Source organism: Diceros bicornis, chromosome 17, assembly GCF_020826845.1.
Source record: "Diceros bicornis minor isolate mBicDic1 chromosome 17, mDicBic1.mat.cur, whole genome shotgun sequence".
NCBI lineage: Eukaryota > Metazoa > Chordata > Mammalia > Perissodactyla > Rhinocerotidae > Diceros > Diceros bicornis.
This window is the reverse complement of record NC_080756.1, coordinates 61266375-61291415: the sequence shown is the minus strand read 5'-3', so window position 1 is coordinate 61291415 and position 25041 is coordinate 61266375. Positions and strand designations below refer to the sequence as shown.

Below are 25041 nucleotides of genomic sequence, written 5' to 3'. Positions count from 1 at the left end.
ACTTACTGTTTTCTGTTTTTTTGATACGAGCCATCCTAATGAGTGTGAGGTGGTATCTTGTTGTAGTTTTGAATTACATTTCCCTAATGATTAGTGATATTGAACATCTTTTCATGTGCTTATTGGCCATTGATATATCTTCTTTGGAGAAATGTCTATTCAAGACGTTTGCCCATTTTTGAATCAGATTTTATTTTTTTTGTGAGGAAGAGTAGCCCTGAGCTGACATCTGTTGCCAATCTTCCTCTTTTTGCTGAGGAAGACTGGCCCTGGGCTAACATCCATGCCCATCTTCCTCCACTTTATATGGGATGCCGCCACAGCATGGCTTGACAAGCTGTGTGTCGGTGCACGCCCGGGATCCAAACCCTGGGCCGCCGCAGCGGAGTGTGTGCACTTAACCGCTATGCCACTGGGCCAGCCCGAAATCAGATTTTTTTAAATTTATTTTTTTATTGAGGTAATGTTGGTTTATAACACTATATGTGTACATCATTATATTTTGACTTGTGTATAGACTACATTGTGTTCACCACCAAAAGTCTAGTTGCCACACGTCACCGTACAAATATGCCCCTTTACCCCTTTTGCCCTCTCTCCTCCTCCCTTTCCCTCTGGTAACCACCAATCTATTCTCTGCATCTACGTGTTTGTTATTGTTTTTTTTTTATCTTCCACATATGAGTGAAATCATACGGTATGTGCCTTTCTCCATCTGACTTATTTTGCTTAGCGTAATACCCTCAAGGTCCATCCATTTTGTCACAAGTGGCAAGATTTCCTCTTTTTTATGGATGAGTAGTATCCCATTGTGTATATATACCATATCTTCTTTATCCATTCATCCACTGCTGGGTACTTAGGTTGTTTCCAAGTCTTTGCTATTGGGAATAATGCTGCATTGGACATAGTGATGCATATATCTTTTTGAATTAGTGTTTTCATGTTGTTTGGATAAATACACAGAAGTGAAATAGCTGGATCATAATGTATTTCTATTTTTAATTTTTTGAGGAATCTCCATACTGTTTTCCATAGTGGCTGCACCAGTTTACATTCCCACCAGCAGTGTATGAGAGTTCCCTTTTCTCCACATCCTCTCCAACCTTGTTATTTCTTGTCTTTTTAATAATAGTCATTCTGAAGGGCATGAGGTGATAGCTCATTGTGGTTTTGATTTGCATTTCCTTAATAATTAGTGATGTTGCACATCTTTTCATGTACCTGTTGGCCATCTGTATATCTTCTTTGGAAAAATGTTGGCTCAGATCCTCTGTCTCTTTTTTAATTGGGTTCTTTGGTTTGTTTTTGTTGAGTTTTACAAGTTCTTTATATATTTTGATTATTAAGCCCTTATTGGATATATGATCGGCAAATATCTTCTCCCAATCAGTAGGTTGTCTTTTTGTTTTGTTGATGGTTTCTTTTGCTGTGCAGAAGCTTTTTAGTTTGATGTAGTCTCATTTGTTTATTTTTTCTTTTGTTTCTCTTGCCTGAGGAGACATATTCAAAAAGAAACTGCTAAGACCGATGTCAAAGAGTGTACTGCTTATATTTTCTTCTAGGATTTTTATGGTTTCAGGTCTTACATTCAAGTGTTTAATCCATTTTGAGTTAATTTTTGTGTATGGTGTAAAATAATGGCCTGCTTTCATTCTTTTGCATGTGGCTGTCTGGTTTTCCCAAGACCATTTATTGAAAAGACTTTCCTTTCTCCATTAGACATTCTTGGCTCCTTTGTCAAAAATTAGCTGTCCATAGATGTGTGGGTTCATTTCTGGGCTTTCAATTTTGTTCCATTGATCTGTGTATCTGTTTTCCTGCCAGTACCATGCTGTTTTTTTTTTTTAATTTTTTGTTTATTGCAGTAACATTGGTTTATAACATTGTAAAAATTTCAGGTGTACATCATTGTACTTCTATTTCTGCATAGATTACATCATGTTCACCACCCAAATACTAATTACAACCCATCACCACACACATGTACCGAATTATCCCTTTCACCCTCCTCCCTCCCCCCTTCCCCTCTGGTAACCACCAATCCAATCTCTGTCTCTATGTGTTTGTTTATTGTTGTTATTATCTACTACTTAATGAAGGAAATCATGCGATATTTGACCTTCTCCCTCTGACTTATTTCACTTTGCATTATACCCTCAATGTCCATCCATGATGTCACAAATGGCTGGATTTCATCGCTTCTTATGGCTGAGTAGTATTCCATTGTGTATATATACCACAGCTTCTTTATCCATTTGTCCCTTGATGGGCACTTAGGTTGCTTCCAAGTCTTGGCTATTGTGAATAACGCTGCAATGAACACATGGGTGCATGTACCTTTACAAATTGGTGTTTTCAAGTTCTTTGGATAAATACCCAGCAGTGGGATGGCTGGATCATATGGTAGTTCTATCCTTGATTTTTTGAGGAATCTCCATACTGTTTTCCATAGTGGCTGCACCAGTTTGCACTCCCACCAGCAGTGTATGAGAGTTCCCTTCTCTCCACATCCTCTCCAACACATGTTGTTTCCTGTCTTGTTAATTATAGCCATTCTGATGGGCGTCAGGTGATATCTCATTGTAGTTTTGATTTGCATTTCCCTGATAGTTAATGATTTTGAACATCTTTTCATGTGTCTGTTGGCCATCTGTATATCTTCTTTGGAGAAATGTCTGTTCAGGTCCTTTGCCCATTTTTTAATTGGGTTGGTAGTTTTTTTGTTGGTAAGATGCATGAGTTCTTTATATATTTTGGAGATTAAGCCCTTATCAGAAGTATGGTTTGCAAATATCTTCTCCCAATTGTTAGGTTGTCTTTTCGTTTTGTTGATGGTTTCCTTTGCTGTGCAGAAGCTTTTTAGTTTGACGTAGTCCCATTTGTTTATTTTTTCTATTGTTTCTCTTGCCCGGTCAGACGTGGTGTTTGAGAAGATGTTGCTAAGACTGATGTCGAAGAGCGTACTGCCTATGTTTTCTTCTAGAAGTTTCACAGTTTCAGGTCTTACGTTCAAGTCTTTAATACATTTGGAGTTAATTTTTGTGTATGGTGTAAGGTAAGGGTCTACTTTCATTTTTTTGCATATGGCTATCCAGTTTTCCCAACACCATTTGTTGAAGAGACTTTCTTTTCCCCATTGTATGTTCTTGGCTCCTTTGTCAAAGATTAGCTGTCCATAGATGTGTGGGTTTATTTCTGGGCTTTCGATTCTATTCCATTGATCTGTGTGTCTGTTTTTGTGCCAGTACCATGTTGTTTTGGTTACTACAGCTTTGTAGTATATTTTGAAATCAGGGAGTGTGATACCTCCAGCTTTGTTCTTTTTTCTCAGGATTCCTTTAGCTATTCGGGGTCTTTTGTTGTTCCATATAAATTTTAGGATTCTTTGTTCTATTTCTGTGAAAAATGTTGTTGGAACTTTGATAGGGATTGCATTGAATCTATAGATGGCTTTAGGAAGTATGGACATCTTAACTATGTTAATTCTTCCAATCCAAGAGCACGGAATATCTTTCCATTTCTTTGTGTCTTCTTCAATTTCTTTCAGAAATGTTTTATAGTTTTCGGTGTACAGATCTTTCACCTCTTTGGTTAAGTTTATTCCTAGGTATTTTATTCTTTTTGTTGCAATTGTAAATGGGATGGTATTCTTAATTTCTCTTTCTGCTACTTCGTTGTTAGTGTACAGAAATGCAACTGATTTTTGTATGTTGATTTTGTATCCTGCAACTTTACCATATTCGTTTATTACTTCTAAAAGTTTTCTGGTGGATTCTTTAGGGTTTTCTATATGTAAAATCATGTCATCTGCAAATAGTGACAGTTTCACTTCTTCCTTTCCAATTTGGATCCCTTTTATTTCTTTCTCTTGCCTGATTGCTCTGGCTAGGACTTCCAGTACTATGTTAAATAGGAGTGGTGACAGTGGGCATCCTTGTCTGGTTCCTGTTCTTAGAGGGATGGCTTTCAGTTTTTCACCATTGAGGATGATATTAGCTGTGGGTTTGTCATATATGGTCTTTATTATGTTGAGGTACTTTCCTTCTATACCCATTTTATTCAGAGATTTTATCATAAATGGATGCTGTATCTTGTCAAATGCTTTCTCTGCATCTATTGAGATGATCATGTGATTTTTATTCTTCATTTTATTAATGTGGTGTATTACGTTGATTGATTTGTGAATGTTAAACCATCCCTGCATCCCTGGAATAAATCCCACTTGATCATGTTGTATAATCTTTTTAAAGTATTGTTGTATGCGATTTGCTAGCATTTTATTGAGGATTTTTGCATCGATGTTCATCACTGATATTGGCCTGTAATTTTCTTTTTTTGTGTTGTCCTTGTCTGGTTTTGGTATCAGGGTAATGTCAGCTTCGTAGAATGAGTTAGGGAGCTTCCCCCCCTCCTCAATTTTTTGGAAGAGTTTGAGAAGGATAGGTATTAAGCCTTCTTTGAATGTTTGGTAGAATTCACCAGGAAGCCATCTGGTCCTGGACTTTTATTTTTGGGGAGGTTTGTGATTACTGTTTCGATCTCCTTACTGGTGATTGGTCTATTCAAATTCTCTACTTCTTCTTGATCCAGTTTTGGAAGGTTGTATGATTCTAAGAATTTATCCATTTCTTCCAGATTGTCGAATTGGTTGGCATATAGCTTTTCATAGTATTCTCTTATAATCTTTTGTATTTCTGAGGTGTCTGTTGTAACCTCTCCTCTTTCATTTCTGATTTTACTTATTTGTGCCTTCTCTCTTTTTTTCTTGGTGAGTCTAGCTAAAGGTTTGTCAATTTTGTTGATCTTTTCAAAGAACCAGCTCTTGGTTTTATTAATTTTTTCTATTGTTCTTTTGGTCTCTATTTCATTTATTTCTGCTCTGATTTTTATTATTTCCCTTCTTCTACTGATTTTAGGCTTTGTTTGTTCTTCTTTTTCCAGTTCCTTCAGGTGCATTGTTAGATTGTTTATTTGAGATTTTTCTTGTTTGTTGAGATAGGCCTGTATCGCTATAAACTTCCCTCTTAGAACTGCTTTTGCTGTATCCCATAAATTCTGGCATGTTGTATTTTCATTTTCATTTGTCTCCAGGTATTTTTTGATTTCTTCTTTGATTTCTTCATTAACCCAGTTGTTGTTCAGTAGCATTTTGTTTAATCTCCACGTATTTGTGGCTTTTCTGATTTTCTTCCTATAGTTGATTTCTAGTTTCATACCATTGTGGTCAGAAAAGATGCTTGGTATTATTTCAATCTTCTTAAATTTATAGAGACTTGTTTTGTGGCCTAATATGTGATCAATCCTGGAGAATGTTCCATGTGCCTTTGAAATGAACGTGTATTCTTCGGTTTTTGGATGGAATGCTCTGTATATATCTACTAGGTCCATCTGTTGTAGTGTGTCATTTAAGGCCAATGTTTCCTTATTGATCTTCTGTTTGGATGATCTATCCGTTGGTGTAAGTGGAGTGTTAAAGTCCCCTACTATTATTGTGTTACTGTCTATTTCTGTTTTTATGTCTGTTAATAATTGCTTTATATATTTAGGTGCACCTACATTGGGTGCGTAGATATTTACAAGTGTTATATCCTCTTGTTGGATTGTTCCCTTGATCATTATGTAATGCCCTTCTTTGTCTCTTTTTACAGTTTTTGTTTTAAAGTCTATTTTGTCTGATATGAGTACTGCTACCCCAGCTTTCTTTTCATTGCCATTTGCGTGGAGTATCTTTTTCCATCCCTTCACTTTCAGTTTGTGAGTGTCTTTAGGTCTGAAGTGTGTCTCTTGTATGCAGCATATATATGGGTCTTGTTTTTTTATCCAGTCAGCCACCCTATGCCTTTTAATTGGAGCATTTAGTCCATTGATGTTTAAAGTAGCTATTGATAAGTATGTACTTACTGCCATTTTTTAACTTTTTTTTTTTTCTCAGTGTTTTAGTAGTCCTTCTCTGTTCCTTTCTTCTTCTATACAGAATTGATGGTCACTTTAGTTTGACCTCTGTCTGAAAGCTGTACTCTTTAACTCCCCTCCTCCCTCATGTTTTTGATATCATATCTAACCTCTTTGTTGTGCATTTGTATCCATTACGCTCTAATCATGGAAATTGATAATTTTTCCTATTTGTGGTCTTTTCTTTTCCCCTTAAATCAATCCCTTTAACATTTCTTGTAGCACTGGTTTCTTGGTGACAAACTCCTTTAATTTTTGCTTATCTGGGAAAATTTTGATCTCTCCTTCCATTTTGAATGATAACCTTGCTGGGTAGAGTATTCTTGGCTGTAAGTTTTTTCCTTTTAGCACTTTAAATATATTGTGCCATTCTCTTCTAGCCTGTAAGGTTTCTGCAGAGAAGTCAGCTGATAGCCTTATGGGGTTTCCTTTGTACGTAACTTGACATTCTCTTGCAGCTTTTAGGATTCTCTCTTTATCTTTAATTCTGGACATTTTGATTATGATGTGTCTTGGTGTGGGCCTCTTTGGGTTTATCTTGTTTGGGGCTCTCTGTGCTTCCTGTACCTGGATGTCTGTTTCCTTCCTTAGGTTAGATAAGTTTTCATCTATTATTTCTTGAAATAGATTCTCTGACCCCTTGTCTCGCTCTTCTCCTTCCGGGACACCTATAACACGGATGTTAGTGCGCTTGATGTTGTCCCAGAGGTCCCTTAGACTGTCCTCAGTCTTTTTAATTCTTTTCTCTTTTACCTGTTCACCTTGGGTAATTTCTTCTAGTCTTTTGTCCAGCTCACAGATCCGTTCTTCTGTATCCTCTACTCTGCTTTTGAGTCCCTCTAATGAATTTTTCATTTCCAGTATTGTATTCTTCATTTCTGATTGGTTCTTTTTTATATCTTCCATTTCTTTGTTGACATTCTCACTGAGTTCATCTATTCTTCTCCCCAGATCAGTGAGCATCCTTAACACTCTTAGTTTGAACTCTCTGTCAGGTAGGTTGCTCATTTCTGTTTCACTTAGTTCCTTTTCTGAGGTTTTGTCCTGTTCCCTTACTTGGAATGTATTCTTTTGCCTCTTCATTTTGCCTCTTTCCCTGTGCTTGTGTCTACGTATTAGGTAGGTCAGCTACGTCTCCTGCTCTTGGATAGGTGACCTTATGTAAGTGATGGCTTAGGAGGCTTCCAGTGTGCTTCCCTCAGTTCTCAATGTTCCAGGGGTGACTCCTATGTGGGCTACGTGTATCCTTCTGCTGTGGCCTGTTTGCTCTCCCTGTAGGTGCCCAGGGAGGCTGAGTTATGCTCCTGGCCAGCTGTTGTAATGCTCAGCTGCTTGCAGTTGTTGTGGGCCCTTCAGTCTCTTTATCAGGTGTGGGGATCCCCAGCACAGTTGGCTGCAAGTTCTAATACCACATTTGTGTTGCAGTATTTCTTTTAAGTGAGTAGGCCCCCAGTGTGGCAGGTTGTTAGGCTCAGGGCCTTACAATTGCTATAAGCCTCTAGCCTATTAGGTCTCTTGTCAGCTCTCTGAGGATTGCAGCTGGGTGGGGCTGGCCTCAGGCACAGGAGCACCCAATTGTTTCAGGTTTTGGAAGATGGAGCAAACCTCCTATGTGGGTCTTTGAGAAGTACAAGTCTTCTGCGGCTGAGAAGCCCTGCTGCCCACAGGTCCACACACACAGTCAACACAGTCCTGCCCCGTGTGAGTGCCCTGACCTCCCCAAGAGGACCCAGTCTCTCCATGGCGGGAGCCCCACACACTCCGCCACCGCCCCACACTCTCCACCTGCTCCTTGTGCACACCCTGCCCCGCTCAAGTCGGCTCAGTTGCCAGGCTGCAGAGAATCCAGTCACCAATCTATGCAGGCCCACAAGTTGCCTGAGGGCTTGTTGTTGGGTGGGGCCAGTCTCTAGGGTGGGCTGCCTGTCCTGGCTGAGCTGGATTAGATCGGTGCTCTAGCGGGTGGGGCAGACCCTGGGCTAGCAGGCCTCAGGGAGAACTCCAATGGTGTCTGTGTCAGCACGCCCACACCAGGCCACAACAATGGCTGCCGCCAATGTCCCAGTCCCTGGAGAGGTCTCACCCCTCACTGAGATGCACTCAGGGCCTATTAGGTGAGTCTCTTGTCACCAAAGCACTGTACACCTTTCTTTCTGGTGACTTTAGGGTGCTTCCTGAAATGGGTGAGTTTGCGCGTGGGCCCTTTAAGAGCCAGTTTTAGTTTCTTTGTGAACCGGGTTTTCTGGGGGTGCTCCCCAGTGTTTTAGTAGCAGGCACAGTCAGATATTATGCCGCTGGTCTCGATTGTGCTGGGTCCACAAAATTTCCACAGCGGGGGCGCTCCCCGGCTCAGGGCCCCGCGCCTCCAGGGAGGCTGCGTACCTGTGAGCTGCTCCCGGAGGCCGTGAAGCTGGCGGCTTGTGAAGGCGGCATTTTTCCTCTCCGGAAGGGAGTCTCTGCCTCTTCCACCTCAGTTAGGATTGTCCGTTGTTGCAGGAGTTCCTCTCATCCAGTTTTCAGTTCTGTCTCAGGGGTAATTTTTCCACGAGTAGTTGTAAATTGGCTGTGTCCACGGGAGGAGGTGAGTTCCGAGTCTGCTTACGCCGCCATCTTGACTCCTCTCTCACCACCATGCTGTTTTGATTACTGTAGCTTTGTAGTATACTTTGAGATCAGGGATTGTGATGCCTCCAGCTTTCTTCTTTTTTCTCTGGATTGCTTTGGCTATTTGGGGTCTTTTGTTGCTCCATAAAACTTTTAGGATTCTTTGTTCTATTTTTGTGAAAAATGTCGTTGGAACTTTAATAAGGATTGCTTTGAACCTGTAGATTGCTTTAGGTAGTATGGACATTTTAACTATGTTAATTCTTCCAATCCATGAGCACGCAATATCTTTCCATTTCTTTGTGTCATCTTCAATTTCTTTCAAGAATGTTTTATAGTTTTCAGAGTACAGGTCTTTCACCCTCTTAATTAAATTTAGGGTTGTTTGTTGGTTGTTGTTGAGTTTGGCAATCAATTTTTTTTGGTGTTTAATTTTGTTTCTTCTTCTCCAATTCTTAACCTTTGATTTATTTTTCTTATCTTATTGCATTGGATAAAACTTGCAGTATAATGTTGACTAGAAAAAGTGATAGCATATGATCTTGTCTATTATAGTTACTGATTAGTTACTACTGTTATGAACTGAATGATTGTGTCCCCCTAGAATTCACATATTGAAACCCTTAACCTCAGTGTGATAGTATTTGCAGCTGGGCCTTACAAGGTAATTAGGTTTAGATCAGTTCATGAGGCTGGGGACCCCATGATGAGATTAGCATCTTTATAAAAACAGGAAGAGAGAGTAGAGCTCTCTCTCCACCATGTGAGGATGCAGCAAGAAGGCAGCTGTCTGTAGGCCAGCAAGAGGGCTCTCATCAGGAAACAAATTGGCCAGGACCTTGATCTTGGACTTCCAGTCTCCAAAAGTGTGAGAAAGGAATGTCAGTTGTTCAAGCCACCCAGTATATGGTATTTTGTTACAGCAGACTGACCAGACTGATGCATTACCAGCACAGGAAAGTGATTGTTTTTCTTTGTTAATCTTCCACCTTACTGATATTATTAATTGTTATACAGGATTTTGAGTTGATTTGCTTGGATTTTCCACTTATATTAGCCTGTTGTTTGCCAACAATAACAGTTATGTCTATACATTTTCATATTTATACTTGCTTTTTTCCCTTTTCTTATTGGTATTAGCCTTATGTTAGTCTTATGGAATGACAGGTGAGGTTTTCTACCCCTTTCTATTCCTGGAAAGATAATTTAACATAGGAATAATTTATTCTTTGATATTTTGGCAGACCTCACACATAAAAATACTGGATCTTGGGCCTTGTCAAGGACTAAAATTTTACCTTTTAAATTTCTATTGTGCTTAATTAAAAAAAAATTCTTCTTAAGATAATTTTGGTGATTTATATTTTCCTATATAAAAGCATCCACTTCATCTAGATATTCAGATATGAATTTATTCATAGTATTCTCTTATCATTATAAAAATCATTTCCACATCTGTAATTAGGCTGCTTTTCTTATTCCTGATGTTGTTGTGTCTTTTTTTAAAATTTGGATTTGATCTAATTTGTTTGTTCATTCGTCTTTTCAAAGAATCAGTTTTAGGGTTTACTGATAAAAAATATTTTTGTTTTATATTGTATTAATTTCTGCTTTTATTTTAATAAATGCAGTCCTTCATACTTTGGAGTTATTTTGCTATTCTTTTTCTATCTGTTTATTTATTGTAAACTTTAAAAAATAAGTTGAATTTAGATTCTGAATTTTCCTTTGGTATTTATTGGTGCATTTCATAAATTTAAGATGTGCTCTCACTCTCTCTACAAAGCAGTTTGTAGCTTCAGCTCTGAGTTACTTAGAATAGTGACTCAAAATTTTTTTTTTTGTGAGGAAGATCAGCCCTGAGCTAACATCCATGCCAATCCTCCTCTTTTTGCTGAGGAAGACTGGCCCTGGGCTAACATTTGTGCCCATCTTCCTCTACTTTATATGGGACGCCGCCACAGCATGGCCTGACAAGCAGTGCCTTGGTGCGCGCCTGGGATCTGAACCTGGGCTGCCAGCAGCGGAGTGCATACACTTAACCACTATGCCATGGGGCCAGCCCATGACTCAAAAAATTTAAGTGAATAGAGCCAGTCCTGATGGTCTAGAGGTTAAAGTTTGGTGTTCTCACTGCTTTGGCAGCTCGCGTTCTGTTCCTGGCTGTGGAACCACACACCCATCTGTCAGTTGCCATGCTGTGGTGGTGGCTCACATAGAGGAACTGCAAGGACCTACAACTAAGATATACAACCATGCACTGGGGCTTTGGGGAGGAAAAAACAAAAGAGGAAGATTGGCAACAGATGTTAGCTCAGGGCGAATCTTTCCCTGCAAAAAGAGAAAGTTTCCTCTTAAAAAAAAATTTAAGTGAATAGATTTTGGAGGGGCTACTAATTTTATGGTTAATTTTTAATTCTGCTGTATTGAATTCAGAGAAGTTTTAGAATTTATTGAGTTCTTCTTTGTGATTTAAATCTTGGCTAATTTTTGTGAATGTTTCTGGGTACTTAAAAAATAATGTTTTTTTTTTTTTTTGCCATTTATCAAGTACAAATTTATTAGATTAAGTTTGTTAATTGACTTATTTAGATGTTCCTTACTCTTTCTTCTATTTTGTTCTATTTGACCTGTCATTTTCTACATGCTGTATCAGAGTCTCCCTCTGTGTGTGTGTGTGTTTTCATCTTCTCCTTATAGTTCTATCAGTGTCTGATTAATATATTTCCAAACTATATTGTTAGGTTCATGTATACCTTTTATCAATATCAAATATCCCTCTTTGTGTTGTTTAATGCCCTTCACCTGGAATTTTATTTCTTCTGATATTGCTATTGCTACACCTACTTTTTTTTTGGTAATCATTGTCTGGTATTTCTTTTCCATTCCTCTATTTTCTTCCTCTTTAGGTCATTTTATTTTACTCTGTATATTACAAAAAGGCTATAGCTAGATTTCTTTTTTTTTTTTTTTTAAAGATTTTATTTATTTATTTTTTTTTCCCCTTAAAGCCCCAGTAGATAGTTGTATGTCATAGCTGCACATCCTTCTAGTTGCTGTATGTGGGACGCGGCCTCAGCATGGCCAGAGAAGCAGCGCGTCGGTGCACGCCCGGGATCCGAACCCGGGCCGCCAGCAGTGGAGCGCGCGCACTTAACCGCTAAGCCACAGGGCCGGCCCTATAGCTAGATTTCTTAAAGCAACATTAGAGTATCTTTTAATAGAGAAGTTTAACTTTTAGTGATTATTAATATCTCTGTTTTTATTCCCGCCATCTTATTTTATATGTTCTAATTTTCATGTTTTTTAAGTTGATTAATCAGTTAATTAATTTATTTATACTTCTGCTTTTCCTTCCTTTTGTTGAGTTGCTAAGGTTTTCTTTGTCCATTTTTTCCCTCTAGTGGTTTGGAATATACATATTTCATTTCTATTTTTCTAACGATTAACTGTTAAATATTTAACACATCTATTTATACATACTTTTCCCCGCTATGTATTGAGTCGGACAGTATCCATCTCCTCTCCCCAAACAAGAGAAGAATCTTAGTATACTTTCATGTTTCTCATTCTTCATACCTTGTTCAGACAATATGGGATTTCACTTCCAAATTGCTATTAAGGTTTTGGACATTTTCCCTTAACAATTATTTAGACTTAATATAAGCTTTATAATTTCTTTGATTACAAGACATAACTATAAACTTTACAACTTCTTTACTTTTTTTTTTGCTGAGGAAGCTTCACCCTGAGCTAACATCTGTACCAACCTTCCTCTATTTTGTATATGGGTCGCAGCCACAGCATGGCCACTGATGAGTGGTGTAGGTCTGTGCCCAGGAACTGAACTTGGGCCACTGGAGTGGAGCATGCCGAACTTAACCACTCGGCTATGAGGCCAGTCCCACAATTTCTTTACTTTTATCATTACTCTGCTCATTCTATTTCTTAGATTCATTTTTCATTCTGTGGAAGCACATCCTTGAGTAATTGTTTCAGAGAAAGTTTATGTGGGGGAGTAAATTTGTGGGTTCTTACACTTCTGGAAATGACTTTATTTTGCTATGTTACTTGAATGCTGATTAGGCTGCATTATAGGAGAGTAGGTTCAAAAATACATTTTCCTTATAATATTGAATATATTATTTCTTTGTCTTCAAGTATGCACTTTTGCTGATGAGAAGTCTAATGACAACTGATAGTTTTGAAGGTAATTCACTTTTTCCTCTTTGGAAGCTTTTGGGATATTTTCTTTATCCTTGGTATTCTAAAACTTCATCATAACGTGTCTAGTTAAGGGTCTTTTTGATTTACCTGTTCTGCACTTAGCAGGACAATCTGAAGGCTCATATCTTTATTTGAAATTTTCTTTGGTCATTCCTTTATTTCATTCTCTACATTCCTTCTGTTCTTTTTGTCTGAATTTGTAGTAGACAGATGGGATTTTCAGGCTCTATCCTCCATGTATCAACTTTCATTTTTATATTTTCAATCTCTTTGTCCTTTTGTCTGTATATGGAGAGAATCCTTGGCTTGATTTTTCAGCTCATTCATTCATTCTTCAGCTGTGTCCAGTTTTAATATTTCAATAATTGTATTTTTTCTGAGTTCTCTCTTTAATTTTTTCCATGAATAACGACTTCTTCTCCTCCTCTTCCTTCTTAATTTAACAGATGTGATATGTTCTGTAATCTCTCTAAAGATATGAATTATATTTATTTTCAAATCTTTTAGCTTTATTTATTCATTTTCCTCCTCATGTTTTCATTCATCTGTCAGCTGAGTGTGGTGCCTTTCTCTCTTGATACTCGGGGATTACTGTCCACTATTCTTGGTGACCGGAAGTGCCGTTCACCTCTCCGTGGATCGAGTTCCCCTTACAGGCACCTCTCTGGGGATCATGGAAGAAAGAAGAGGTGCTGCCAGGTATGGCGGCAGGTAGCTTCTCTTCAAGGGTGGGTTTTCCTGGGGGGCCCTGCTCTCCCTCTCAGACCCCAGAGTCTAGGGCTGCAATGTCAAGTGCCACTGCTTTCGGCTCTGAGCATTCTCAAGTACTCTCCAAGTGCAAGTCCCTGAGGAACCGGTCTCTCCTGTGCTCTGTTCCCGTGACCTGAGCTTGGAGAAGCCCTGGGACTGCTCTCACTTCCCCAGAGTCCTCATCCTGTTTGGGGAGGTGTTTTTGTCAGATCTTGTTCCTTTGTCAATTGAATCCCATCTGCTTTCTTCCATTTAGGAATTCCTCAACATATCTTGTTCACCAACAGCACTCTTTCATGTTTTTTTCTCTTTCTATACTGTTATGAGTTTATTCTTTTAAAAAATATCTTCTGTAAGCAAGGACTTTAGGAAAAGAGGTGAGATAGACCCGTGTGCTCAGCCTGGTATCTGTGTCCAACTCTCATACGTAAATGTGGCACAGCTTAAGTGTGGTTGTAAATTACGGTTCACATTGACCCTTGTGTTCTGACAGCCTGCAGCCTGCGGGGGGTGGTGATATCAGACTGATGTTTAGGGGGCCTGTCATGTTGATTTAATACATTTTGAGCAATAACGATACTTGGGCTTGGGTATGGGGAAAGGATTCTATAGAACAGGGTGAAAGTGCGAGCATCCCTGGATCTTCCGGAAAGGGACCCCAGGGAACGGCCCAGGGCTCACTGCCTCTCCCGGTGCCATAGTATGTAGAATACATGAGCTAGGATGGGCTGCAGAAATCATCTCGTCCAGGGACAGGGTAGATAGTTCTCATCCACGAACCTTGGACTAGATGGGGGTCCTAGAGTTCCAGGTTGTGATGAGCAGGAAGGTGAGAGGCACCGAGAGGGCAGACCCCAAGGTCGTGAGGAGCCAGAAGAAGAAGGAGAAGCAGGCACTCACTCAGGGGAGGCATGAGAAACACCCCCCTCCCCAGCTCTGCCTGAGGCGGTGGCCTTCCAAGAAGGGTGAAGGCTCGTGGCTGGCTTAAACGAGGAGGAAACTAAGTGCACATGGACATGGCCACCCAACACAGCACGGAACATTGACACTGGCACCTATACTTGTTTATGAGGAAACTGAGGCTCACAGACGGCCGATGTCTTGCTCAAGGTCACAAAGCCAGCGTGTCACAGGCTTGGCTTCGAGCCTGTTCAGCTTCCAAACTAGCGTGCTTTCAGTCTTTCACTTTTGATCCCCAGTGGCTTTGGGCGGTTACCAGCAGGTGTGCCTAGTGGGCTCCTAGCGACTAGTGGGCTGCTCGATGGAAAGTTATTATGAATAACAATGAAACGACACTTCCCAGTCGGAGATCCAGCACCAGTTCTCTCCCTGCCCACTCCCTCACAAAGACAGCCCTGTCATTCTATGTGCAGACGTCAGGCTGCACCATGCAGGGCTGTCTCAGAGACCCACCTGAAGAGGAGCAGCACAGCTTGGGGGAAGGTCTGAAAGTTGTTGTTGCGGTTGATCTCTGTGGTGTCATTCAGGGCAATTTTCCCAAACACCTAGCAGGGGGAGAGGAGACGGATTCAGTGAGCCATACCCACCCAGCATTCAATGGTCTCTTCAGGGGCCACTGCTGACCCTGGGACAGGCTGGCCCATAAGCTGAAAGAGTCCCCTGATGCAGCCTGGCCAGGCCTCATGGTGGCAGGCACTGCTGCCCTGTCCAGCCCCTGATCCCAGTCCCCTACACTGGGCAAGTTAAGAAGAGAAGTGCCCACGAGCCCTCAGGAGAGGTCCCTGTGGCCCAGGGAGCTGGGCTGAGAGCAGGTGAATGCTGAGAACAGGACCTGCTTCTGCGTGGGGACAGAGGGCTCCCTGGCCTTCTTTATTTTTGGCTGCAGATTCTTGAGAATATTTTTCTTTTCTCTTTAAAAAAAAACTTTACTGAGGAATAATTAACAAATATAATTGTATATATTTAAAATGTACGACGTGGTAATGATTTGATGTACATGTACATTGTAGAATCACTACCAAGATCAAGAAAATTAACACATCCATCACCTCACATAGTCAATACAGTTAACTTCCTTTTGTGTGGTGAGAATGCTTAAGACCTACTCTCGCAACTTTCCCGTGTACAATACTGTATTATGAACTATAGCCACCATTAGATCCTAGAGCGCATTCCTCTGGCCTTCTTTTCTCTGCCGTGTCAGCTCTGCATGCCCAAGCCCTCTTCCAAATGTAGTTCTTGCATTTGGAGTGACATGGAAGAAGTGATCTGGAGCTTGGGAAAGCTTAACTCATCCTTAAAATCAGAGGCCTCCTTTTTTTTTTTCCTCTGGGCTTTTAAAGCGATGCTTATCTTAGAAACCGCCACCCTTGATCAGGTGGCAAGGTAGCTCTTTTCACCTCAAAAGCTTTTGGCCTATGAACCCCAGGGTCTTTCTGCAACGGGCAAGTAGCGGACTTTTGCTCAAGGAGCTGCTGAAGCAAAGCTCCTGGATGGTGTGGGTGCTGGGCTGGGGCGTCCTGCCAGAACCCTGGAAGGAGGCCAGAGAACTCTGGGACTGGGGCAGGAGATGGTGCCGTGGGCACTGTAAGGGGGCCCAGAAACTGCTGCCTGCTTGATGGGAGAGCCAGCCCACCTGCCTCCTACCTTCCTCTCACCCTCCCTCTCAGTCAGCTTCTCCTGGATGACACTGTGTTGGGGGTTAGTTCTCAGGCCCATCAGACCTGGACAAAGGGAGGGATGCTGTCTGGGACATCCTTCCTGCTATTTCCTGAGAAGGGGCCCCTCTATCCTGAGACCCACTGTGTAGTTTGGGATGGTCTTCCCTACTGAGAGCAGAGCAGGCCTGGGGCAACGGGGAGACCAGCTGTCCGAGCCCTGTGTCCTGCACCTGGCCATTCACCCTGACACTTGCAGGATACCATTTGGGGGGAAGTTCCAATTACTGTGACCTTTTCAGCTTCACACGGTGCAAGAGGAGGGAAAGGGATAGTCAGCAGCAAGAGGGAGGTGAGAAGGAGGAGGGCATCAGGGAACGTGAGGCTGGGAACCGGGACGAGATAGCAGGAGGCAGAGGAGTCGAGCAGCGGGCGAGCCGTCCTACCTGCATGCCAATCACGGCATAGATGAAGAACAGCATCACTATCAGAAGCGCCACATAGGGCAGGGCCTGGAAGGAAGCACAGGGTGGGCCGTGAGGCCAGCAGAGGGATGGGCTGGCTGATCCCTTCCGAGGGGGTGCTTGTCTCTGCAGCCACCAGCTGCTGCCTGCCTTGGGGGCATTTCCAAGAGCCCCACAGAAGTTCTGGGCACCGGCGGGAGGGCCTGAGCAATGGCACTGACCTCTCATTTTACCTTTTTTTTTTTTTTGTGAGGAAGATTAGCCCTGAGCTAACATCTGATGCCAATTCTCTTCTTTTTGCTGAGGAAGACTGGCCCTGAGCTAACATCCGTGCCCATCTTCCTCTGCTTTATAGGGGACGCGCCACAGCATTGCTTGACAAGCGGTGCGTCGTGTGCGCCCTGGATCCGGACCTGCGAACCCCAGGCCGCTGAAGCGGACCGCGTGCACTTAGCCGCTGTGCCACCGGGCCGGCCCCCATCGTTTTACCTGGGTTTTAATGACCTGAGAAGCAGCGCGGTGTTCTGAGAAGGCAGGCTGCAGAGGAAGGGTTACAGTGTGAGGGGTGCTTCACGTGGTGTAAGGCTTACAAAACGCCAGTGCAATGTTTGCACATAGTGGGTCCCATACATTTTATTCACTAAATATAGTATCTGCCGGCAGCTCAGACAACTTAATTTTTCCGAGCCCTGGCCGCTTCTCTGGGGAGAGGCCTAGTGGGGCTCAGCGCCAGGCATGGAATCAGGAGAGCCGCACGTGGGTGCCTGGGGAACGCTGTGCCAGGTGCCCGCACACCGCTAGATGGCACTGTGAGACCACACGGGTGCTCTTCCTATCTGGTTGGAGCGCAGGCTCCTCCCTCAAGTCCTGCTCCTCACCCGTCTCCCAGGTCTGTGGCCTCTTCCCAGCCCAGGGAAATGTTGGGGGCCTGTATAGTCATTCACAGCTGTGGGGTGAATGTCGGCCCCCAGTCCTGCTCCCACCAGAACCCTCAGATTCCCAGGGATTGAGCAAGGCACGGGGTGGGGTGGAGGTGGTGGGAGGCGGGGCGCAGCTCATCATTAAGTGGGAAGTCAGCCTGGGCCTGGTGGGCAGAGGACCGGCTATGCAGAGTGCAGCCAGGCTGGGGCCGTCACTTGCTGGTTCAGTCAAGGGCGTCAGGTGATGAGTCCCAGGGCAAGAGGCTGCCTGGAGGGGTATGTGTGCCTTTGGGATGGGATTCTAAAGCAAGACAGGCTCCTGACAGCAGAGTACCCTTCCTCTGGCTGCAACTTCAGTTACCAGCACATTTGGACCACGAACATACTCCATGCCCCATCCCTGGGCCCAGACTGGCCAGGGCAGGGGATGTGCAAGGAGCTCTTCAGTGCTGGTGACTCTCCCTGTCCTGGGAAGCCTGAGACCATGCTTCCATGGGAGGGGAGACGCTGCCTTCAGTGTCAGGCCAGGGAAGATGGACATGCGGGGTCCCTGCGGCACGCATCTTCAAGGAATTCAGGCCACCTAACCAAGCTTCGCTGCTCCTTCACTTCAAACCTACGTAACCTCCTCAGGGATGGCCCCAGGCAATCATTATCCTGCTCTTACGGAAAATGAGGGCTGAGAAAGAATTAATCCTGTAGTTGGGCAGCCCTGTGCTCTAATGAGGGGCCGTCCCTCCTCAAGTGGAGGGACACCACTGTCCTGGAGAGTTTGGCTAAGTCCATAAACAGGTACGGACAGTGGACACTGCTGAAATGCCTACTGAGGGGAAGGCGACAGCCAGATTCTAAATTGGCGACAGCCAATTCTGGCGACGCCAGAATTGAGAGGGGCCACAGAGCTTATCAGATTGTCCAGGCCCATGTTTTTCAAATTTGTTCCACCACAAAACCCCTTTGTGAAGTAAATTCTTGCCGAAAAAGACATAAATGAGAGAAGAGAGCAGAACCATTTCAGCCTCCCCCTTGGCTCCCAGCCTGCCCTACCCTGACTTTGGGGAAGTCTGGGGCTCCAGGAGCATGCTTTTGAGAACACAAATCCAGTCCAAACGTCTCATTTCAGAGGTGAGGAAGGCAGGGTGCAGAGAGGGGAGGCTGCTGTCACACAGCTAGTGAGCGGTGGAGTAACTCCCCGTCTTGAATCCTAGATGGTGCTCACTCCTGTGCTGTGTCACCTCCCGTTCAGGAAACCCAGGCGGAAGCGGGGTGGAGCCCCTGTGCAGCCCCGCCCCCAGGAGAAGGGGAGCTGCTTCTCCTGCGGCGTGCTGAGGGTGGAGGTGGCTACCTGGAAGGACTTGATGAAGGTCCACAGCAGGGTCCGGATGCCCTCCCCACGGCTCAGCAGCTTGACCAGGCGCATGACCCGGAAGAGGCGGAAGAAGGTGATGGAGATGCGGGAATTCTCCTCTGCATTCTGGAATCCATCGGCAATAGGAGGTGGTAGTTAACACAGCAACAGAGGGGGGTGGGCGAGAACGAGGTGGGCCCTGCTCTGAGCAACACAGCCCTTGGTTGGAGTGGAGGCAGGCCAGGGTGGGGTGAGCCGCACCAGATTCTCTCCCCTGGGCCGCAGAAGGGAGGCCAGCTGCCCACATTTCAGGTAGACAACCCAGCCCTGAGGTCTCTGCAGAACAAAGCTGTGCCCAGGCCCCTGAGCCCCTGGCCATATTTTTCTATTTTCCCCTCTTCCCCTTCATTCCTAGTTCTTAACCCCTGGGTGGAGAAGATTCCATAAGGAACTTCCTTATGCTTTGAAATCCATGCCCCCTGGGGGCAGCCTGCCTCCACCGTGTGCTGAGGAAGCGGCCCCAGCCTCCCTCCTGTCTGGCCTGGCTGAGGGTCCTGCATCCTGAGTGGGATCTGGCTCTCTGCGAGGTGGCTGGGTGGGTCGTGGCCTCCATCTGAGCTGTAGGTATGATTGCACTGGGGGTACTGGTGGGCAGGGTGGCCTGAGAGCTCGTGGGGTTGGAGTGGGCTGCCCACTGAAGGGATCTTGCGCCCTGGCTGCTCAGGACTCCAGCACTTCTGTTGTGTCACCTCCTTCTACTTCCCACAGCCCCTGCCCCACATGGCTATGGGCAGGGTGGGAATGGGGTATTGCCTAGTTCGGGGAGTGTGTCTGGTTGGCAGCCCTTCCCTTCCCTCGGGCTCTAAAGCTGTCCCCGTCTATTGCCCTCTGCCCTGGGGCCTCGAGGAGGCCCAACCCTCTGGAAATTGCATGAGACCCTGGGGCGGCGGGGTGTGGGGGGCACGGGCAGGTGAGTAGGGGAGGGAGTCACTTGGAGTGAACTCTAGACAAGTTGGGCCCGGTATGAGAGAACCAAGGGGTCCTGCTCAGGGCAGATCACCTCCTCAGGGGAGACCTGGGGGCAAGGACAAGGTGAAGGTGAAGACAGGAGGAATGGAGGCCAAGGCAAGCTGGGGAGGGAAGATGGTGCTGGGGCTGCTGGCTGAGGGCTCGCCTCAGTCTGTGGGACCTGGAGGAGCCTGGGGCTTGGGCACGTGCCTGGCCAGGGCTCAGGGGGCAGGACAGTCTGCCCTGTCACTTGCTTCCAGACCTGAGAACAACATGTACTGACCCTCCTCGACCCTCCCCCTGCCCACACTGGCCAGAGAGCTGGGGGGGTAACCCCCAGGAGCCACTTGTCTGTCCCCCAGAGCTAGTGCAGCTCACCCAGCCCTGTCAGCACCAGGAGAGAACGGACCCTCGGGCTTTCTGTTCCTGTGCCCGGCACACGCTCCCCTCAGGGAGGAGGAATCTCGGGCGGGTGCTGGGATTCTGTGTTGGCCCTCCCCACTTCTCAATTCACTTCTCTTGCTTTATCTTGTGTAGGCAATCCTCTGGTGGTTAACAGATGTCTGTTTAGTTGTAACTTAGAGGGTGAGACAAAGGGAACAACTCACCCTGCCAGGATGCTGACGCCACCTGGCCTCTGCCTTTATTTTTAATCATTTCCAGCTCAGATCCTCCCTGACAATATCCATGCCTTGTTTGCGCCCCTGAAAATCTTGCTAGCACTAAAGCCCTTGAGGGCTCCCACAGGCCCTTTGTTCTAACCCCGTGGCCTGCTGACTGTCACTGACGTGGCTGGTGGCTCCAGAGGCCACCTATCTCACTCCTGTTCAGAATGAGAGACCCAATAGGGAGGCAGGAAAATCCAGAGGCAGCTTTTACATGTCAGCACATCCTTGCTCCGTCCTGGGAAGGCTGCACAGAAAGCAAGCGGAAGTGAGGGGGGTGGGGGTGGTCTCTCCTAGTTTTCAGACTCTCCAGACAGGGGAAGAGTCACAGCATTTCTTCTATTTCCAAACCAGAGCTGCCTCAGATCCTCGTGGGATCCTGTTCCCCTCGGGCAGGGCAGACTGGTGGGTGTTGGGGGCCTGCTTGGTGAGCTGCTGTGGGGGCTGGGGAGGGAGTACGGGCATTGGTCCTCAACCTGCCCCTGGGCCCTACCCTGCCTGTGTATTCTGAAGTCTTTGATGCCCTTAATCTCTGCATTTCTACCACCTGGGTATCTACTAGAAATTCTATTTTGTCTCCTTAAAAGGAGGTTGTGTTCCCCCAGAGAAGTATGCAGAGGAGGCTCAGGGTTTTATACTTCAGCTGTCAGTTCCACCATGTTCAGGAAAGGAGAAAAAAGAAAGAACAAGCTTAAGTGGGGAACTTCAGCTGAGAGCATCAAGAGTTTGAGAAGTTGGTGCCACAGGGGCATCTGGCTCTGATGAGTTCAAAACAATAAAAATCAAGCTTGCAGTTCGAATTCCTTTCTGGGTTCAGAACCCTCCCCAGTTGCTGCTGTTTCCTAATGCTCTAGAAGGAGAATAAACACATTTCCATTTGGACACAACAATTTCCTCTTATAAACCAAATGACAATGCAGTGAAGAAGCAGATCCCAAGGGCCGTCCCTGCCAAGTTGGGTAGAATACCCACGTTCAGCCTCTCCCTGGGCGGCCTTCCCACCAGCCTGGGATAGGCTGCTTGGGAAACACCACCAACCGACCCAATCTTGCCTCCACTCTGCTGACTTCAGGGGCTCAGGGAATCAACTTACTCACTGATCATTTCAAAAACTCACACTTGGCCCAGTTGGAAATGTGTGACAGCAGCCTTTGGAGGAGGCTGTTCCAAGGAGACTTCAAAGTCACACCAAGTGGCATCTCTATCACTTTAGCCAAAGTGAGTCATAGACTCCTACACCAGGAGTGGTCCAATCAAACAAAGAAGTTTGTTTTTCTGCTTTCAGAAAAATGAGGTACAGCCTCATTTTACTGAACTTCAGGAATTTAGAAAATTTTATGGATAACATTGTTGGATTGACTGGAAATTCAACCACACTCTCAGTAACAAATCCCAGCTAAACCTTTTACTGTGGCCATAAATGCAGAGCACAAGGGAGGCCAGCAGTTATAGCCACGTGATGATTAGTTGGAAGCCACTGCCTGCCTTTCTGTCTTCTAGCTAGATCATCCCTCTCTCCTCCTTTCCCTGGATGCCCTCACCAGGGCTCTCATAGGTGCCCTGTGCAAATTTCCCAGGTCAGATTAAGGTGAGAGACTTTAGCCAATGGAGCTCTCAGGATGTTTAACAGGAAATGGCCCTTGGGTCCAATTCTCTCCCAGTGGCTCATTAGATAGTCAAGATTACAGTGAATTATCACCCAAAGGAAAGCTCACGGGGGAAAAGAACACCATTACACAAACAGCACTTCACAGCTCACATGAGACCAGGCAGGCAAGGCGCATGACAGACACGGTGGCTACATGCAACGGGAGCTAGGCTGGGCTCCGGGAGACTCTGGGGGTTGGGGTGGGTAAGAGTGGTGGAAGTTAGAGGAGGTCACAGAAGCCGAGAGCGTGATCTGGAGGTCTTACCATAAAGGGAGAGCATTGGGTATGTTCAGCTGGCTTTAAAGAAAGGCAGATAGAGATAAGCTGTAATGAGTCTCCAACAAAGACGCCCGTATTCTAGGTCTTGGCTAACACAGGAGCAACACAGTCGCAGGAGAGGGCAAATGAAACAAGTGAAGGAAATGCAAACTGTCGGCCTGGCAGGTCCTGGGACATGACCAGGAGTGTGGGCTCTGCAGAGCTGGGTCTCACATCTATCGAGGACCCATATGGCATTCTCCTACCCGGGACCATCTTTGGCCACAAATTCAGTCATTCATACCCATTATAAATGAGGTCTTCTGGGCATCGTGGATGGAGGTTGTTTGGTTTTGAGTTGGCCACGTGTCCTAAGACAACCTTCAAGAGCTTGCACGGTAGCTTAGCCCAGGCATTGCCAACCGGAGGAGAAAGGCCTTGCCTGACCTTGCCTGCACATATTTAGGTCAAGGAGCTCAGGGGCGAAGGCCCCTAAGGTTTAGGGGAAAACCGAGTTTTAGTTATCACTGAGGAGGACCGAACGAGGTAGCCCTCAACCCCTCCACAGCAGGGGCCAGTCCTCAAAATGGAGGCTCAGGTGGGAGGCTGTCCCGCTGAGCTACCTGTCGGCAGGTGTGGCGAACCTCGGCCACTGGCATAAAATAATGAGTGTGGAACTGTTTTTTAAATTTGAAAATTGGGGTGTATTACTAATACCCTGAGAAGCTGTTCTCATGGTTCTGACTGCTGAGCTCGTTTTGGGAGAGGAGCCAAGGAAAGTGGCTGCAGGTGGGTACCCCAAGGCAACCCTCTCCCCATTCCTGGAGCCTATATCCGGGAAGATATTCCTACTCCTTGGGCCCCAGCTCACAGAGCTCAGCCCCTGACTGACCTTGGCCATCTGAGCTGATAACTCTAGAAGGTCATGACTTTGCTTTTACCCTCTACTTTCAGATGGTTGCTCTTGTGTTTCTGTTTTTAGGTACAAACAAGGAGAATGTGTAATGGGATTTTTTGAAGGATGGAAATGTGCACAACTAGACATTTGCTTGCAGACTGAAAATACTTCTTTGGTAACAGATTTCTCAGCAAATTCCTTATTTTTCCATAGCAAATTGGTTGGATGTCCTTTTCTGGGAATGGTTGAGATATAGGGTGAGGCAAGGGAAGAGAAGGAAAGGGACGCCTCTCCAGTCATTCAAGGAACACATTCTAGATCTGTTTCTGCTTCATGAGGAATACCAGCTTCCAAGTCAATCCACATGCCTGGAGGGTGGGGGAGGTCACTGGAATTTGGCTAGCAGGCTGAGATAGAACATAGAAACAGACACACACACACACACACACACACGCACACGCAGGAAGTTTCAGGCTGGTCAAGTGCTCATGCTCCTGTGTTAATGGACAAGGAGTTCTATGTTTCTAGGGCTTCAGTGGGCGAGGGAGTGTGAGGGTCAGACGGAGGTAAATCCACACTACATACAACACCAGGGCATTAGGCAGAGTTCCCAGCAGGCTTGGGCCATTGCTTCCCTTTTGGATCCACCTTGAAAACCACCAAAGCTGCCCATTACTCCTAAGAACCCTGGGCAAATGCTTGTAGGTCTTTTGGATCCATCCCATCCTGAATAGGACCAGAATGGAGACAATTTAGAGAACCCCCCTGGGTCACCTGGCCCAACTGAATTAATCCCTAGCCATTTAAAAAATTAAACTATTTATTTTACTTCTTAAACATTCAGTATTCTTCATTCGGGATTTTTAAAAGTCTTAACTGAATCTTCTCTTGTTGCTTTTCAGTCTTTTATAGCTCCCATTTAAGACCTCGTCTATTTAGATTATATTTTACTTCAAGATTTAGCTTTGGGCCTGCTCTAATCCCCTTGATCATATCTTATTATTTTAATAATTCTTATGCTACGTCTCTATAATAGGAGACAAGAAGAAGTCAGGAGGAGCTACGAGGGCAGTGGTGAGATGAAGGATGGGGCTCTCGGGGATTCCTATGTTAGTTTCCCCAGCCCAGTTGATGGTAGCTCTCCAAAGAGTCGCACTTTGGGAGAATCTGGAGACTCGCAGATTAATTTTTTCTTGGGCCTTAAGCCATGCTATTCAGAGGGCACTTGTGACTGGCTGGAGCGTGTTCTTATGTGAGCAGCTATGTGAATAAGATCCATGGTCTCAAAAATAACTCACCATTCATAACAAAATCAGAAAGCAATCACAGAGTGATCTCTATGCAGGAACAAGAGGAACAAGCCTAAGACATAGTCAGAGCACCCATGGTCTACTGATACACCGCCAGCTCCCAAAAGACATTTCCTAGACGACCCTGTGCAGTCGTTCCCGTCTTTGGTACCCTTGCCCGGCTGCAAGTGGAATCCCCTGGTGAGCCAGAAGGGGAGACTGGACTAGCTGGGTTGGGCATCTGCATTTTTAGCCCAGAGACTTGCCACTTTCTTTGACTACCTAGTACAGTGCCTTGAGAAACTACCTAGCATCACTTCTACTTTTTGAGCTAAATTCAGAATTAGTTGGTAGTCTAGAACCCTTGTACCGTCCATCTCTGACCCTT

The 25041-nt window shown here is 45.0% G+C and overlaps 1 protein-coding gene across 1 annotated transcript in view; it reads right to left on the bottom strand.

The window, feature by feature from the left end:
* The window catches only part of CACNA1C (calcium voltage-gated channel subunit alpha1 C), a 638289-nt gene that overhangs the window by 36203 nt on the left and 577045 nt on the right, over positions 1-25041 (bottom strand). Inside the window, exons 31-34 of the mRNA XM_058559143.1 lie at positions 22473-22505; positions 18884-19012; positions 16601-16666; positions 14950-15041 (exon numbers count right to left, since the gene is read on the bottom strand). Coding sequence (XP_058415126.1) covers positions 14950-15041; positions 16601-16666; positions 18884-19012; positions 22473-22505 — 320 coding nt within the window. The remainder of the gene's footprint in view (positions 1-14949; positions 15042-16600; positions 16667-18883; positions 19013-22472; positions 22506-25041) is intronic.